This window comes from Amaranthus tricolor, chromosome 13 (genome assembly GCF_026212465.1).
Source record: "Amaranthus tricolor cultivar Red isolate AtriRed21 chromosome 13, ASM2621246v1, whole genome shotgun sequence".
NCBI lineage: Eukaryota > Viridiplantae > Streptophyta > Magnoliopsida > Caryophyllales > Amaranthaceae > Amaranthus > Amaranthus tricolor.
Window position 1 is genome coordinate 6,643,772 of NC_080059.1, and position 18,959 is coordinate 6,662,730.

The 18,959-nt window shown below is 32.8% G+C and overlaps 1 protein-coding gene and 1 non-coding gene across 6 annotated transcripts; one reads left to right on the forward strand and one right to left on the reverse strand.

The window, feature by feature from the left end:
- Nucleotides 1-201: 201 nt before the first annotated feature.
- Nucleotides 202-8,140, reverse strand: LOC130797844 (pentatricopeptide repeat-containing protein At5g61990, mitochondrial). 5 transcript variants are annotated; one of them, XM_057660620.1, is made up of 5 exons: nucleotides 4,798-8,140; nucleotides 3,865-3,937; nucleotides 1,737-1,911; nucleotides 1,318-1,639; nucleotides 202-1,225 (listed from the first exon to the last, which is right to left on the reverse strand). In XM_057660620.1, exon 1 carries the CDS (start codon nucleotides 7,959-7,961, stop codon nucleotides 4,875-4,877), a length of 3,087 nt encoding a protein of 1,028 aa, XP_057516603.1. In that variant the 5' UTR covers nucleotides 7,962-8,140; the 3' UTR covers nucleotides 202-1,225; nucleotides 1,318-1,639; nucleotides 1,737-1,911; nucleotides 3,865-3,937; nucleotides 4,798-4,874. The 5 variants fall into 5 exon arrangements, with proteins under 5 accessions (XP_057516603.1, XP_057516602.1, XP_057516606.1 ...); XM_057660619.1 differs by having other exon boundaries at nucleotides 3,865-3,947; XM_057660623.1 differs by lacking the exon at nucleotides 1,737-1,911.
- Nucleotides 8,141-11,050: 2,910 nt separating this feature from the next.
- On the forward strand, nucleotides 11,051-11,163 carry LOC130799035 (U5 spliceosomal RNA). The gene has a single exon (XR_009039182.1). It is a non-coding gene; the product is annotated as a U5 spliceosomal RNA (small nuclear RNA).
- The last annotated feature ends 7,796 nt before the right edge of the window (nucleotides 11,164-18,959 follow it).

The window sequence follows — 18,959 nt, forward strand, 5'->3', positions numbered from 1 at the left end:
CACATTTCTTTATTAATTTTTAAAAAAAAATTAAAAAAAAATGATCTTTTAAAAATAACTGATCAATTTTAAAAAATAGAAATTTATATTGTAATAAAATGCGAGGAACAAAAGATTATTTTGAAACTGTTTAACAAATAATCACTACTACTACCAAATATAGCATAAATTTAAAATTTATCATCAAATCACATATTAAAATATATTAACTTTTTACTTATTTATTATGATATAAAATATTTACAACTATTTATTCATTTTACATAATTCATCAAGAATTAAATCAATCACCATGCATGATGGGTATCTATCCAATATGATTATAATAACACAAAAAAGTTCATCAACGCCAGAGCAAAACCCAGCATTATTTGAAAATTTAAATCAAATAAGTTTTAACTACTTAATTTCAAAAATAAGCTTTATGAAAACTTAATTTCCAAAATAAGCGTCCGTACATCTAAACTTAGCCTTGGAGTAAATCGCTGTTACTAACAGCGACTTAAAAAAATAAAAAAATAAAAAAATAAAAAAAAAATTTATTTATTTTTTTCTTTAAGTCGTTGTTAGTAACAGCGACTTAATGCGTTTTAAGTTTTCAGTTCTCGGTTACTTCCTCATTCCAACCTACGAGATTAAGGAGTTGACCAGTTAACCTTAAAGTCGTTGTTACTAACAGCAACTTAAGAAGTTGACTAGTCAACTCCCTAAGTCGCTGTTAGTAACAGCGACTTATGGCTTTTATTTTTTTATTTTTTTTGTCTTACGCTGTTAGTAACAGCGATTTACTCCAAGGCTAGGTTTGGATGTACGGACGTTTATTTTGAGAATTAAGTTTTGACGAAGCTTATTTTTGAAATTAAGTTATTAAATAATCTTATTTTATTCAAATTTTCGCATATCATGAACCAAACACCATTATCATTAGCTGCGAAGTACCAACTGAAAAATACTGATAAGCAGATGTTATTTTCATCAGCAATGTGGCTCCAATTGCAAGTTAACTGACGGACCAGGACTCCAGGAGCGAAGCAACTGACATTCTTATTTGTTACATATAATCAACTCCACTTGATGCCTTTCTCGAGCTAAGGATCTCATTGGCCGCAACTTCCTTATCTCCTTTGTAAGGGTATGGTCTGTTGTCATAGACCCCTCCTTAGACCCTTCAATGAGCGAGATATGTCGGGTATGATGATAAAAGCTAATCCATTGGGTTTTCAACCTGCACTCAGATGATTATCCTGTTATTTGACTGTTTAACTGAGCTTTATGCTCAATTAGACTATAAACCAGGCATTAAAAAGTGCACAATACCAGTCACATAAAGGATTTCGCTTTAGGAATCATCGTGAAGCATATCCTCGTACTCAGATAGCATTCGATCCACTTTTGTACTTCCGTGTTCAGGAATGATACAAACCATAGAGCTTCTCAATAGACACCAAAAGAATTGAGCAATTTAAATTTAGTTCCAGCACCAATAAGCAGGACCATTATAAAAAATGGTTGAGCTTACAGACGAATTCTTGCAGCAATGCATGAGTTCGTTGTCCGTTCATTCAAAAACTTGCAAAAATCCAACTACTTCTCAAACGACTGCTCAATAATCAATATGGGTCCATCAAACACGCTGAACCTGGATTGTGTCAAGATATTTATCCGAAAAAGGTTAGAAGTTTATATTGGTTTGAGAATACGCAGTGTGATTGGTATTTGGTATATATGAAAAGCACCTATCAGTTTGTTGAACATTGCATAATTTCCTGCACCCCGAGACTCAATTCACCGCTTGTTGGGTGGCTTATTAGGTGGCTTATCGATCAGCCACCAGCACTCTTGCGATGTAGATTTGTGGGTAAGAGAAATTTGATTACTTGTGTAGAAGATTTTTGTATCTTTGGCAATAACCTGTAGATGTGAAGCTAAATATTTTGGCCATCGGAAGAAACTAAAATGCGCACAACAGACTCGAGACTCAACAATACCGTCCGCATGAAAGCTAATGGACAAGTGCTATACACTAAAATGTGCACAAAGACACTCAACAATATTCAACAATCCATTTCACGGATATATTGTGTTCTCTCCATGGTGCAATATTTCATCTTATAAGTAAAGGTTTTTGAGTCTATCACGACTGAAATATAGGCTATAAGTCATGACAACTGCAAAACCATCCACATTGACCGCAATTGTCAGTTTGTAAATTTGTGTCTTGTAATGTTAAGCATACTAATCAAGATCGTATTACATATACCACTGATATTACAAGCAATCTAGCGATATTTATTGGTTGCTTAAAAACACAAATAATATTGAATACTAGTTATGTAACACCCGAATTTCCTCCCGTAAGAAATTCGGGGTGTTACAAGTTATGCAGTGACAAACAACATTCACTCCCTATGAAAGCTTGCAACAATTTGAATTCCATAGTTTATAGAAAAATTTTGACCATCAATTCACTAGTTGTCTATTAGTAAAAGTAGAGCATAAGTCATATGAATAGTGCAAAAGTCACATTGTTGCTAGAAAGAATGGAAACAAAAGAATTGTACATGGACAAATAGAGTGGAATGGAGAGACTATATTATAGATGTAATTCCTTCTCAATGATACAAAGTCCATTAAAGCACTAATCAACTAGTCTAATACTCCTTTGTCCAAGTCAAATAGCCTCATTTTCTTTTGACGCGGGCCGTGAAGACTTAAGATATTGGGTATAATGGCTTAAATAGTAGAGTATTTAAAAGAGAGAATATAGAGATAAACGTAGTAGGGTCATATCCAAAAATAAAAATAAAGCAAATTCATTGAAACAGACTAAAATGAAAAAATATGGCAAATTGAGTGGCGCAGAGGAGTACACTTGACCCTACTCTCTAAACCCCGTTCTGTAATAGTTTCTCTCAGTCCTGCCAAAATTTCCCCATAAACATCTGATGAGGAAAGCAAGAAAAAGCGAGTAAATTGGTATTTTATGGGGAAGGGAGAGAAATGGGTGAATGAGATGAAAATGCAAGTTAAAAATGCAGATGAAAATCAAAGAAAAAATGTGAGTCATGGCCATAAATAGAAATATGGCAAATTTGATGGCACGGGCTAAAAAAGAAAGTGGGCAAATTTTGTGGGATGGGGAGAGTATTTCTCATCTAGAAGGCAATCAAAGGTTCCTCCTACATGTTGAGAGCTTTCGTGTGGACATACCTCTGCAAAGGATAAACACTAGTGAAAGGCTCCAAAAGCAAAGGCCAGCATTGACCAATTTATCAGTATATATGTATACATCGCTGAGTTACCAAGATATCTCCAAAGTGAGTCATGTTCCAGCTTCCATGTTTTCCTCAAAGTAAAGTCGATATATTGTTTATTTTGAAGAAGCCCGGGTTTGTACTCTACTCATCCAGATTGCCTCTACAATTTATGTGGTTCAGAAAGGATAAAGGGAAGAATGTGGAGTACTGATGGCTATAATATGAAGGGTGTGGCTGGAGAAGAATTCCTTTTTTTTCTCTTGGATCTCTGTTTCGTACGAGTACAATGCATTGTGGGATAAGGGCAATTTTTGGACTTAAATGTGTGAGCTAGAGGATTCTTAATTGGGAGCGAAAAATCTCCATTATATCACGCGTATAAATACATATTGGACAAAGTAAATTACTTAGATTAGAAAAACGATTATTTCTTGATCAGAAGCAGATGAATCAAAAAAATGAGGGGTGCAGCATTTCATGCAGGAAAATCTATTTCTTTTGCACTTCAAGCATTTAGGGAGCAAATTCATTTAATCAAAGCCAAAGACAATAATTTATGTTGGAGCTCCCATTCATATTAAAACAAAGAATTTTTAAATTCACATACCATCAAAACCAATACCATATAGATTCTTTCTCTTCCCTTCTCCAAATGTTAAAACCCATCTCCAACATCTTTCCTGAAGTAACCTGCAACACATCACATAAGAGAAAAAGGAAATGGAATTCTACACGTAACAAGGCTCACAAAAAGTTCAACAACTTCCATGGTCTTCTTATTTGGATCCTAGATAGCTAGAAATTCAAACGACAAAATGTTGCACCAATAGAGGTGATGAACTAATGTACAATTTCTAATTATTCAATTGTTTAGATTAAGTATTTGGTGTTGCCGTTATCATTCAACATACATTATAAATTAACAATTGGTATTGTTTGGATCAAGGCTTTGGCATTGTTGTTATTATTCAACATACATTATAAACACTATGTTTGAATAATATTTTTGAAAGGAAGGGAAAGGGAGGGGAGGTATGATTGGTGTGTTTTCCTTCCAAATCTTTTCATTGTTAGAAGGATTTAAATTGTTTAAAAGTAAAGGAGTTTTTCCTTCCAATTTCATCTCCATTTCCCTCCCTTCCATAGGTATCCAAATGAGGGAAATGCAATCACTCCATTCACATAGTGTAAGTCTCTAACCCTTAAGATAAAAAAAGACCCAAAATTGGTACTCCTACATCCACAACAATGGCTTTCTAAGCAATATAGAAGGCCTTTATGAGCCAATAAACATAATTTACGTTTACGAAGCTCTCCTCTGTTATCCATCTATAGCCCCAAGTTGGGGGAAAAAGGGAAAAGAAAAACCGACAAACAAAAGCCAGCATTGTGAACTTGCACAGATAATATTTTTCACATAGTATGGCCTAATATATGATATTTGGAACAATTAAGAAAACAGGTAGCGAAATCAACGTTCTCATTCAACCAATATATAAGAGCATGGAAAAAGAAGATATAAGACAAGAACCCGACTTACATGTACTTGAGTGACGCCCCATGAAATAGTACCTGCAGGCAGCATCAATGTCAATTCAACATTTAATAGAACCACACTTACACCTGATAGGCAACATCCAATGGCCGAGGACCCGAAAGACTGCCACAAGTTTGTAAATTGTCTTCATGGTTGAGTTTATTATAGTCACTTAAGCTGGTGCATCGAAGAACCCATCTCAATTCTACCATGGTCTCAAGAAGTTTTGTTGCGTTGTCCGTGCGCCTGGGTTGGCAGAAAGCATGAATCAAAGTGCTGCAAGTATTTGAACTAAGCATGAGGCCTTGCTGCCCCATATCATTAAACAGCCTTAAGATTTTGGAAAAGTTTTCCTTCTGGTTTATGGTTTCTATTAATGCATCCCATACAAGTGGCTTCAATGTAAAACCCTTTAGTACAATTTCATCTAAGATCTGTAAGACTTTCATCCAATTTCCTTCTCTACGATACGTGTCCACCATTAACGAATAGATAACTTCATCAGGCTCAACCCCCTTGGTCAACAAATCGTTGTATAGACGAACCATCTTCAACCCATTACCTTTATTGTTATGTCCAATCAAGAGGGAGGTATAGGTTATGGTAGTTGGCTTTAGATTCCTAGTTTGCATCTCGAAAAAAAGATCTTCTGCTTCCTCCATCATTCCCAATTTGCAGTAATAATCAATTAAAATGGAAAATGTCACACTGTTGGGTGCAATATGTAAGTCAATCATGTCATGTAAGAGTTTAAATGCTTCATTCGACCGACTTAATTTGCAAAACCCGTCTATTAAAGTGTTGAAAGTATGTGATGAAGCGATATCTTTTTGCCGCATTTCTTCATATAAGCACATAGCCTTCTCCAAATCTCCTTTCCTACAGCAACCATCGATAATCGAATTATAGACTAAGCTATCAGATGGTATGCCTTTTGATTTCATCTCATCGAACAGCCTAAACGCCTCCACTAAGTTCCCACATTTGGAATATCCATCTATTATAGTACCGTATGTCACGCTATTTGGTGCCAAACCCTTTGTAGTGACTTCATCAAAAAGTTCATGTGCTTTCTCTACTTGACCAGCTTTGCAAAATCCATTGATTAAACTATTATAGGTGACGATATTTGGATCAACGCCTTCCCTCCTCATCTCTTCAAAAAGCTCTAGAGCCTTTATCATGTCTCCTTGTCTAGAGAATCCGGAGATCAGAGAGCTGTAAGTGTAGACATCCGGCACTAGAGACTTGCCCCTAAGTTCTATGAGAACTTCAGCTGCTTCTTGCGTCCTCCCATACTTAGCAAGACTGTGGATGAGCACACTATAGGCAATTAAATCAGGGAGTAAGTTCATCCTGAGCATATCTTTAAAAGATGAAAAGGCCTCAACAATGTCCCCGGCTTTGCAATAACCATCAATAAAGGATGTATAGACAACATCACTTGGTTTAATACCATTCCTTGACATATACTCGAGATAATTACGAGCCATTTTCATTTTCCCATCCTGGCAATAACCGTGGATTAGAGCACCGTAAGTATATGCATCAGGCTTTAATCCTCTATCCACCATCTCATCGACATAAGACCTTGCTTCTCCTGTTCTTCCACCCTTGCAGAGTCCCATCACAAGAGAGTTATAACAGAACACATCAGGAGAAATCCCTCTCTCCTTCATTTCATCAAAAACTCTAATTGCCTCCCCTAAGTTACCCCCAGAAATAAAACCTTTGATCAAAGTTGTGTAAATAACCACATTCGGTTTCACACCACAAATCGCCATTTCTTCTAAAACACTATAAGCACGCTGAAAATTTCTAGCTTGACAAAGTGCATTTATGATAGCATTGAATGTGAATTCATTAGGGGACAAATTCATACCCTTCATCTCAGCAAGAAGCTCATAAGCCTTCTCCATTTTATTTTCTCTACAATAACCTTCAATTAAGTAGCTATAAATTTGGGAACTAGGACTTAAACCTAACCTAATCATCTCAACTAAAAGGCTTTTTCCTTTCTCCATGTCACCTATCCTACAAACACCACTAATAAGAGCAGCGTACGTCACGAAATTTAGCTTAATCCTGCACACACTCATATCAGACTTGATCTTAAGAGCCTCAGTCACATCACCCTGCTTCATAAACCCATCTATCAAAGAAGTATATGTAACATGGTTAGGCTTTAAACCCCTTACAACCATTTCTTTCAACAATAACTTTGCTTCATGAGCCCTCCTATTTTTACATAAACCACTAATAAGTATTGAGTAAGTATAGCTATCAGGAGCTAGGCCCTTCAAAGCCATGGAGTCTTTAAGCTCCAAAGCTTCTTTCAAGGCCTTGGATCTACACAAACCATTAATAAGCACATTATAAGTAACTAAATTAGGACTAAACCCTTTCTCTTCCATTTCTAAAATCACCATTTGTCCCTCCTTAACCTTCCCTTCTTTACAAAGACCACTAATCAAATTTGTGTAAGTATAAGAATCAGGACCTATCTTTACTTCCAACATCTTGTCATAAACCCTCCAAAACAAATCCATCATACTGTTTTTTAACAAGTCAGACAACAAAGAATTGCAACAAATCAAACTAGGCAAAAAGTCACAATCTTTAGCATACAACAACACACAAGCAGCTTCATTCAAGTGACCCATTTTCTTATAAGCATTGATAATTATATCAAAAACCACAGAACTACAATTACACATACAATATTCCCTTACACAACTATCCATTGAATCAAAAACCAATGAAACAGGAGGTTGAGTATCAATCATACTTTCAATAACCCTATTTGCTAAAGGAAAATGGCCAAATTTACAAAGAAGAACAGCTAAAATCAAAAAAGAATTCAAATTGTGACGAATACCCAGTTGAGAATAAGACCAATTAAAGAACCCCAAAAGTTGAGTTGGATCAGATGATTGATTATAATGAAGAACAGATTGAATTATATCTGGGTTTAGCTTCTTAACGATGTCTGATGACCCCATTAAAATGCTCCAGTTGTTGTGCTTTAAAAGCTTAGAAATTTCTTCAACAACAGCACCATTGGAGATCTTCAATGTGGTGAAATTATGGGATGAACAAAGAAGAAAGATTCTGAGTCTAGTGTGTTTTCGGTGAGGGAAAATCCATAGGTGAAACCTACTGCCCATGGATTTGGAGAAGGTGTTAGCATAGCAGGGAGAGTAAAGGAATGAGAAGGGGGAAAGAGATTTTCCATACACTAGGAATAACACATACAAATTGAAATGAATTTGGAGATTGGAGGCGTCAATTGGGCATTTGGGCTTTCTACTGAATGTTCATTGTGGTTAACTCACAACTCACAATTCACAATTCACAATTCACAATTCACAACTCACAAGACACGTGTGTATAAATGGCATTACTGAGATCCATAGTCCACCCGATTTAATTATAATTTTTTACAGGTTATAATTTGTACATTTGAGATAAAAATTAATTTCTTTTAAAAGTAATAACTCATCATTTAATTAATTGTTTTATATATAATTGATCACTTTAAGGTCTGTATTAATTACTTTTGATTACTTTATTGTCAAAATTGAAACTTTAAAAAATCATAATTGATCTATTTATGGTTATAATTTTGTAAGTAATGATCTCTTTAATATCAAATTAATTGCTTTTAATAAGTTTTTGATAAGTCACAACTTTCATATTCAGGTAATTTATATATTATACTCACATAGTTTATTATTTACGAGTTATAGCCACTACATATCAAAAGGCGCAAGCATGGTAGCCACATAGCCGGTGTTCAATGAAGATGGTCTATTGAATTTAAAATTACCTTTAACATCTCTAAATTATCTTTAAACTAACTCAAACTCTAACGCATATTTTTTTCATCAGCTTTATCATCTTCATTTTTTTCAAACCTCAAGCTTCAACAATGACAACTTCTCACAATTAAAATGACTTAAAATTGATAATCTTCTTCTCATATTCATTTTCTTTCGTTCTTTCTAAGTTTTAACCTTGGTTTTAAAAAGTGAGCCTGAGGCGCACAAAGGCGACCATAAACACGCCTTAGACTCAAGACGCAGAGCAGTACAAGAGACGAGGGGAAGCACTGCCTAGTGCACCTCTTGTATGTCACCTATTTTTTGCTTCATATAAGTTTTAGGTACTAAAATATTTACATTTGCTTGTTTTGATGAATTGCTCTAAAAGAAATATATTTGTTTATTTAAATTTAGAAGAGAAATAAGTCCATCTCTTGCCCTAACTAAAGTAGACAAACATAGCAGTGTGAGTGTTGTTCTTTCTTGCTTTCACAAGTGTGGCGCCATTCTTGATTAGGTATTCATGTATTTGTTAATAATTAATTTAGTTACTCAATTTTTGTGCCCATTTTATTATAATGATCAAGTCTTAGCATATAGTTTTATATTTGTGCTATCACTTAATTTTGTTTCTGTTTTTATTATAATGATCAAGTCTTAGTATATAGTTTTATATTTGTGCTATCACTTAATTTTGTTTCTGTTTCTCTTGATATCAATGTATAATGATTTACACCATGAAAAATGATGTCATCACTTGTGCTTTCGTCTTGCGCCTCAAAAAAAATTTTTTGCGCCTTGGTTATTAAATGGTTACAAATAGAGGTGTTCATTCGAGTCATCGGGTCGGTTTCGGACGGGAGTAATTCGGCTCGGTTGGTTTTCGAATCGGTACATTTTCGGTTGTATACAACAACGGGTCATACTCGGGTCAGATCGGTTAGTTACGGGTCGGTTTAACAACGGTTGTTCGCATTATCGGGTTCAAAACGGTTTGTTATCGGTTGAAATTCAAGTCGCGTGTCAATCGAGCTCGGGTTGTCATCGGTCTTACATTAGTTCGGTTTTTTCGGGCACAAATCGGGTTCGAGCTTTATTTTTCGAGTAGTTATCGGTTACGGACAACTATTGATCGGGTCAATATTGAAATAAGTTAATAGTCGGGGCTTTAATTGATGTATGCTCATTTTATGGCAGATCAATTTATTTCAATTAGTTTATATATATATATATATATATATATATATATATATATATATATATATATATATATATATATATATATATATATATATATATATGAGACTATTATTTAATAATGCATCATGTTGCTACTTTTGATAATTGATTGAATATTAAAACTCGATAATCGAAACTCGATTTGTTTGAATGAATAAGAATAATCTAAACTATCTCATAGGCTATTAGTTACGTACTTAGACTTATTAGCTTTATTGAGTACTCTAAAGGCTAAACTAATAGTCTCTCCAATTCAGAGTAATTATCTCGATTTCTTTTTAGGCTTGTAATTAACTTATTAGAAATTTAGAATATATTACTAGAGGGAGAATTTATGCAAATTCCAAATGAGACATTTGTTTTTAATTTGAGGGAGTATAAGCTATTAGAATATACATTACTCTATTACACTAATAATCGATTGTATTTCTAAGTTTGATAATTGAAACTTATTATATATAATAAAGTGAATTAGATTAATCAAGTAATCATAACCATTTTATATGATATTATGTATTTATACTTATTAGTGACCTTGAATACTTTAAAATAATAAATCTATTACACTGATAATTGATCGTATTTAATTTAAAGCTTAATAATGTTCGGAACTAGACCTATTGGAGTGAATGAAACTAATACAAACTATCTTATAGAGTTATAGAGTTATAGTTACAGACTATCATTGACAGTTAACTCAATGTTATTACTGATCTTAGGGCTGGCAAAAGCTGACCCAACCTGCTAACCTAATCTGAAATCGACCCAAAATTAGCGGGTTTGGGTTTAGATTTTTGACCCAATTAATAAAATGGGTCAACCCAACTTGATCTATTTATTAAATGGGTTAGGTTCAGGTTGAATATTTAAACCCGAAAAAAACCTGTTTAACCCATTTATTAAATTGGTCAATCAGGTCAGGTCGACCCATATTTTAACCCATTTATTAACCCATTGAAAATTTTGTAAATTCAGTTTTATTACTACTCATCCTAACTTACTCTAATGTAAAGATCAGTTAACAAGGGATTTCTTATTTCTAATTCTCGAAATACTACATTTTTGGAGTACTTTCCAAAAAAACATTGTTGTAGAGATTAGTGAAAGCACAATATCCCACATCGGTCAAGAAAAAAGAGCAAGGTAATGCTATGCATATAAACAACAAAACCTGCTTCTCTTTATTCTCACGCTACCACGCAGTGAGCACACAGCGAACTATTCTTTCGCCTTTTACTAAAGAATACCATGTGCTCGCTGCATTAAGTGGCATACGTTTATTTTTGACTTGAGTTATTGATCGAGTTGTGAGGTGTTCAATCGGGTCATTGGGTTGATTTCGGATTAGGTATTTCGGGTCGGTTAAAATCGATTTTTGCGTCCCTATTGTTTTTCACATCATGGTAAATCATTTTACAAATCGGATTCGGTTATAAGGTCTAGTAAATTTCGGATTATTAGGTCTATTTTGAACACTTCTAAGTTTATCTGTTGTTAAGTTAATTGTTATGAAAGACGTTTGTTAAAAAATATTGTTAGTTATAAGTTGTTTTTTGGCATTGGGTTAAGAGTGATTTACCAAAACTTTTAATGGATATTTGAGCAATAAAATTGAAAAAAAAAATCATAAAGTAAACCATATGAAATTATATTCCTTTATTTCAAAGAAATAACTCAATTATAAATTCGGTAAAAATCAAAGAAATTGTGTAAAAGTGTTATGGATATGAGAATGCTCAATAGCTTAAAAACTCAATTTTATGGACTTCCATTAGAGTAGAGACTAAAATGCTCAATAGCTAAAGATTTCTTTAATGGATATGGGAATGCTGCAACTATTGCAGGGAATAAGTCTTCGAATTGGAATGATAGACTCTTTCTTACTGTTTATCCTGAAGATCAAAGAAAGCTCCAACTTTGGCCTCAAAAGCCTCAAAAGTTTAGGTACATTATCAATTATCAACCCTTTAGAATTCTGATTTTTATTCTATTGTTTGAGCTAACTCCTCCCCTAGGTCCCAAGCCCGAATAAAAGAGGTAGGTAAGCGGTAAGTTAGTGACAACCAGCTCAGTAAAATTTAGTCACGTCCATGAACATGTACCAAAAATCTCACATGGGCGTTTATGTAGCCGACTCAATCTTTTGGGATTTAGGCTTTGGCATTGTTGTTGATTCTATTGTTGAATTGATCTTTGTCAATTTCTAGTGTTCCCCTCATATTCATATTCATCCTAGTTATTCCTAATAGGCCGATGTTCAATATTTCTTTGCTTCAGGTCATAATGAGCAAAATGGCTCATCAAATCATGTGTAATTTTTAGTAATGCAAACATACACATAATATTTGGTAAAAAACCTTTTATTTTCACGAAGTGTAAGGTTGCGTAGTGCGTACATCCTACCCAAAACCCCACCCCTCACAAGCGGAAGTCAAAGTGAAGCCTGGCATCAAGGTAATTAAATTTGAAAGTATATTGTTGAAATTATTTCACATGTGAAGATCTCAAATCACTAAAATAGTGAATTATAGACTTGTATATAATGCTTGATGTGTAATCCTCTTAATACCGTATGGTTTTGGAAAAGAGCGAAACTCATCATGTTTTGTATGCAAGTCAATGGGTTTGTGGGTTTGAGCCCATGGGTGCCATGTTGGTGGGTCCACATGAGTGGGCTCATGGGGTGATTATGTGACGAATTGTCACATCATAGCATATACATCTATCTATCAGTTGATTACAAATTTCAATTGATATGAGCTGACTAGAACTGATTTTTGATGGGTTTATAGTGATTGTTTTTCATATGCATTTAGTGGATTTTATTAAGAAAAACGAGTTCTTGTGAGCTTGCAGAGAAGTTCTGGATGAGTTCTCATTGAATTTGACAGTAATCTTATTAATTATGCTGAAAGCCATGGCGCGGTGTCTGGATTTAAAGGATGATAGCGTCATAAAGGAGCATGGTGAACGAGGATCCATAGACACAAGATTCGGAATCTACCCACGTTGTGCACGGCCTGATCAAGTTTTGTTGACAAAATGTTTCTCATTACAAAAAGTTTTGTTTTATCATAACTTCCCTCTAAAAAAAGTTAAACAATCCTTGTGATCTAAATATATGAGTTGAAATACATGTCTACAAAAAATTACTTGCTTCATATTAATAATCAATTTCAATCTTAAATTTTGTTGTAACATATGTATTTTCTTAGTATTTTAAAATTTTAAAATTTATCATAAAATAAATTAAATATTATTAATTAAAATTTATTTAAAAAGATAATAAGTAATTTTGACAACCGTTAATACATTACCTTAACACAATTTTATTATAAACCAAACTAAACTCCCTTGTTTCATCATTTCAAATCAAAAAAAAAACAACAAAAAAAAGACTCCCTTTGTTTCATTAGATTATTCAAGTGATATCATCTACACAATGTTGCAGGTTATGTCTATTAAAAGGCGATGTGGGATAGCATGTATGAAACATTTCAATTCATGGGTGAATTGCAACACATCCGATCCCACATCCTAAAATGAAAGATGGGAAGCTCCTACTTTCTTATAAATAGTCTCATGTGATTTCCAATAGTTTTACTTAAGTGTTCCCATTGGCTATCTTCTTACTTTAGAAGGTTGGGCTATATGGGCATAGTATAGAATAGTGCGTAGGGAGGTTTGGGTTTCTAAGGTCGGGTGAGGGGTTAGGATTAGGGTATAAGGCTTTAGAGCCATAAGGGAGGGGGACTAACTTAGGGTAGGATAGGATAGGGTAGAGGCTTAGAATAGAAGGTATATGTTTAGGTTAGGATAGTGCCTAGGGGAGGGTAAGGGTAGGATAGAATAGGGGCTTAAGGTAGGGTATGATAGGATAGGGGTTTGGGATAGGGTAGGGGTTTAGGGTGGGGTAGAATAGGATAGGGGTTTAGGGTAGGGTAGGATAGAATAGGGGTTTAGGGTAGGATAGGGTAGGGTTTAGGGTAGGATAGGGTAGGAGTTTAGGGTAGGGTAGGATAGGGTAGGGGTTTAGGGTAGGGTAGGATAGGGTAGGGGTTTAAGTTGGGGTAGGATAGGATAGGGGTTTAGGGTAGGTTAGGAGTATTAATTTATCATTTTATGGATGAATTATAAACAACAAATAAATGGTCAATAACACTATCAATAATAATATTAAAACATTTATTCAATGCAACATAATGGCTCTAATGATGGACAATTCTAAGATGAGGCCCTGAATCACAACTCATGGTGTTCATGCTATTCAGCCAGGCTTAGTGGGGTTAATTTTCAAAAAAGAAAATAATTTAAAATAAGTAGAACAAAATAAATTGAAAATTGATACAAATTTTTGCTACTCTATATGTCCTCATGATTTTGGAACATACGCTATTGCAGTGTGTGGATAAGACAAATATTAATAGACTGTTTGGTTAATGGTACTAAATGGTGGTAATGAGAATGATTTATAGTGTAAAAATTCATCAAAAGTTCCATAGCATTTCCATGGTAATGAAACTTTGATCACAAAAAAGTTTTTTTGTTTACAAATTTCCATTACCATCTAATATCACATCTCCCAATGATTATGCATTGAAATGAATTTTATAAAGAAAATAAGATGATTAAAGTTGGACAAGTATGACCTTTAAGGTAGCCAAAAGATTTTTCAACTAAAATTATATTAATTTTTCATTTTCATTACCACCCTCTATTATCATCTATCAAATGGACCGTAAATAAAATAAGAGAATATAAATATTTGTGAGGAGTCAAAATAAAAATTAAATGCAAATTAAATAGAAATGAGAATATATGGCAGCTGAATTAAGTCTCGGTAAAGTTAGATGTGTTATGAGTACATGAGTAGCTTTCAATCTGAGTTGACAGTCACGTGCCTTTATGAATAACTAAAAGATTGCAAACAAATGATGATGGTATGATGAATAAGAATACAACATGATACGTAAAATACGTGCCATTACATGATAATTACATCATTTTGACATTGTACCAAGTATTAAGAACTGATAGTAAAATAGAATAAAAGTTAATGATGACAAAAATATAAAAATTAATAATATATGAAGTAAGATAAAATAAAATAAATAAGACAATTTATAAGTTACTTCCTTTATTATGACATGCTCCCTCATATAATATTCTAACCAAATGTGAAATGTTTCATTTAGTTTTGTACACTTATCGATTTTTAGATCGTAAATATCTCTAATCATGCTTCTTTAAAAACTATACTCCCTCTATTTTTAAATGTTCTTCTTATTCGCTTTTTTCGTATATCTCAATGTAAACTTTAAATCAAATAATGTAAATTGTAAGTTTTTAAAAATTCTAAAAAGTTGATATTTAAAAGTATATATTTTGAAACAAATCTAACAAGATACCACATGAATATGTTTTTTCTTATAGATCGATTGAAAATCATAGTCAAAATTTAACACTAAAATTCGTAAATTACATATGAAAATGGAATGAGTAAAAGTTAAATATTAATAAAATTAACATTTAATCATGATAAGAGTGAATATATAGCAATACAGCATATATTGTGAAACTGATGTAATTAAAAATATAGCAAACATTATGACACAAAGATGGTATATAATGTTTTTAAATTAATTTTAAAAGAAATAGATGTAGAAATATTAATTTTGAAAGAGAAAAAAATATCAATTATGAAATGAGGAGGGATATTATGATGTGAAAAGTAATTGTATGATGTGATTGGTTGTCTTCTTAGCCTACTCCTTTAAATGATTAGGATGTCAACTATGCTTATTTTGACTAGGGCCGATCAAAGTTTGATTTAAATTGTAAATCAAATCGGATCAAACCGTAATTTAAGTATTTGGTTTAGTCTACGGTCTAAATGGCCTGATCTGTTTTTTTTAAATTACAGTTTCCGTTCCGATCTAAGTTTTAAAAATTTTAGACCAGACCGGACCGAAAAACCATAATATATTCTGGTCTGGTGTAAACCGTGTGACTCAAACTCAGACTCAAGTTCAAATCCACAACCAAAGTCTTATACTTCATATTTGAATTCAAACCTATCGAGTTTAATGGGTTTAGGATTTTAAAAGTGTACCTAATGACTTATAGATGGATTGTATTTAATCATTTATTTTACCTTTTTTAACATGGTTGGATCATAAATTAAGTTTAAGAAAAGTTTGAGTCGACCAAAGTCATAAAATTATAAATTAATACTCCTAACCTACCCGACCCTAAACCCCTATTCCATCCTACCCTACCCTAAACCCCTATCCTATCCTACCCTAAACCCCTATTCTATCCTACCCTAGCCTAAACCCCTAGCCTATCCTACCCCACCCTAAACCCTTACCCTATCCCAAGCCCCTATCCTATCTACCTTAAGCCCCTATCCTATAAAATATTTATATACTCAAATAAATTATTTTAGATAACTAATTGTCCAATTTGATGAATATATTACTCAATTGATACATTACTTATTCTAAGTCGTTGATCTTTGTATATAGACGTGTGAGATCTTACTAATTGTCCAATTTTTGTAATGTGCTTATTAGTTTATAATTGATTTTAATATCATGGGGAATCTTATTTATTTATATATAATCTTGTTTACAATGTTTCAATATTAGAAATTAGTTTTCAAATATTCAAAAAATCATAATTAGAAAATTGAAATTGGACCTAATTTGCTGAAATTAGGTGAAAAATTGATTCGGATTTATAACAGTTCGATTAACAATCGGTTCGGGTTTGTATCAGTTCGGATTAAAAACAGTTCGATTAATAATCGATTCGGGTTTGTATCAGTTCGATCTTAATCGGTTTTAGTCAGGTTGCATTCAGTTACGTGCATAGTTCGGGTCGGATTTGACTCGGGTCGATCACTGTTGAGTTCGGGTAACATCGGTTAACGTTTATATGTCGGTTATAAAATTCGGTTGCAGTTCGAGTTCGATTTTGCCCTTTTCGGTTATCAAACGGTTCGAGTGCAGTATCGGTTCGGATAATTCCGGTTCGGTAAACATAAAAAATTAACATTTTTCGGGTCGGATAATTTTCGATTCCGGGTCGGATTTTCGGGTCGGTTTGTTTTGAACAGCTCTAGTTACAAATTATGATTTTTTTTCATTATAGGTACACTGAGGGAAGATTCTAGGTGGGATTGAATCTCACGACCTTCTCAATAAAATATAATACTTGATATAACTGAGATAAGACTCAATTATATTTTATTTACCGTTATAAAAGTATATTTTTTTATTTCCTAATAGTAGTAGTTTAAAATGATCAAACAAATACTTCCAGTGTTTTGTGGTCTTCTGAGGACCATTTCTCTTAGAGAAGCCTTTTATATCCGAACAATTAAAACTTAATTAAAGTAAATGATAATAATAGGCTAATTAAATTAAGGATAATTTCTAAAAAGATTATCTCTCTATAAAAACAAAATACAAGGGGATGAGATTTATTGGAATTAAGCGAAGTAAGAGTCACCAACTTACGTAGTTGTTTTGTGATAATCTTGTTTATTTTAAAGAGGCGGCTTTTAATTACAATTTTAATATAGGGTTTGAAAAGAGAGAGAGAGGACTGAGGAGAGAGAACCAAACCTTCTTTAAGCTGTTGGGTGAACAGAAACACCCTCTTTTATCTTTTGTTTTTCTTGTAATAAGTTTAAACCATCTCCTTCATTCACACGGCCTATTATTAGCTATTATTTAATATACTTTTCGTTTTGATATGTTCTACTTTAATATAATTTACGAATTATAGAGTCAAACTTTAATTAAATATATCCAATGAGATCTTAATAAATTGGTCTCAATATATAATTTTTAAATATTAACTTTTTAGAAATTTTATAACTTACAATAAAAATTATTTGACCTTTAAACTCTTTTAAGTTTATATTTGAATCCATACTCAAACAGTGAATAAAAAAACAAACAAATATAGAAAAAGTAATATTTAATCTTTATATATTAGGTTAGGGTTCTACCTTTCTTTCCTTGCTTCTTAATTCTTATCAACATCTTTACAATAATTAATCATCAATCAATAGTCAATACCAACATTTGTACAAATATATTAAAAATACGATGAGGACAGATAAATTGTATAAATATATAAGAAAAAAAGTACAATTAAAGAAAGTGATTTGGAAAATTATCTAAAATAAAATTATTATAAAATTAAAAGGATATATCAGAAAAAAAATATTCACAAACTTATAAAGACGTAGAAAATATAGAAAAGATTTTAGTAAATAACGGTTCTTTGTGAGGTTAACAAATCACCTTTATGTTAATTGTTGCTGATTGTTTGTGGATTGTTCTTTGAGATTGTTGTCTGTTGGGGTTCTATTTTTGTGGCAGTTTGGGGGTCTTGCAGCAGCTGAGGCTGTTGTGGGTAATGGTTTGGTTCTGCTTTTGCAGTTTGGTCTTGTTTAGTTTTGGTTTTGGTGTTGTTTAGTTATGTGTTGTGGTTGGTGTTGATTCAGGGGTAGTGTTTTTTGTCTAAGGGATGGGTTTTTTTCCTTTCGCCTTTGCTTTTTGGTCTTGTATGTGTATCTTTTTTGTTTGGAGCAATAGTATATCTTTTTTGAATAAAAAAAATTGTCTGTATGTAGTAGCATTTAATAGGGTAAGAATTTTATTATTTTAATTTTTTTGCTTTGATTATTTTTATTAATATTCCTTTTGCCTTTTTGTAAGTATTTACAAATCAAATTTTTTGAAAATATATATTTGTTGTTTTGCTTTTGAAGGCACCAATCATAATATTACGTGCTTGTTGATTGATGTTTGAGTCACTTACTCGCTTTGATGAGTACTTCCACCGTTCCATTATACTTGCTACATTTGATTTTTTATGCAATTCAATGTGTTATTTTGTTCATTTTATATGTTGACTTATGTACTTCTAAAAATTATAAAAAGTTAATATTATGAAAATATACGATTAGACAATTCGAACAAGATCCCATTTGACTATATTTCTACTTACATATTAGCCACAATATACAAAATAAGCTTGAACGATGAATAGTGCCCAAAACAAAATGTAGCAAGTATTTCAGAA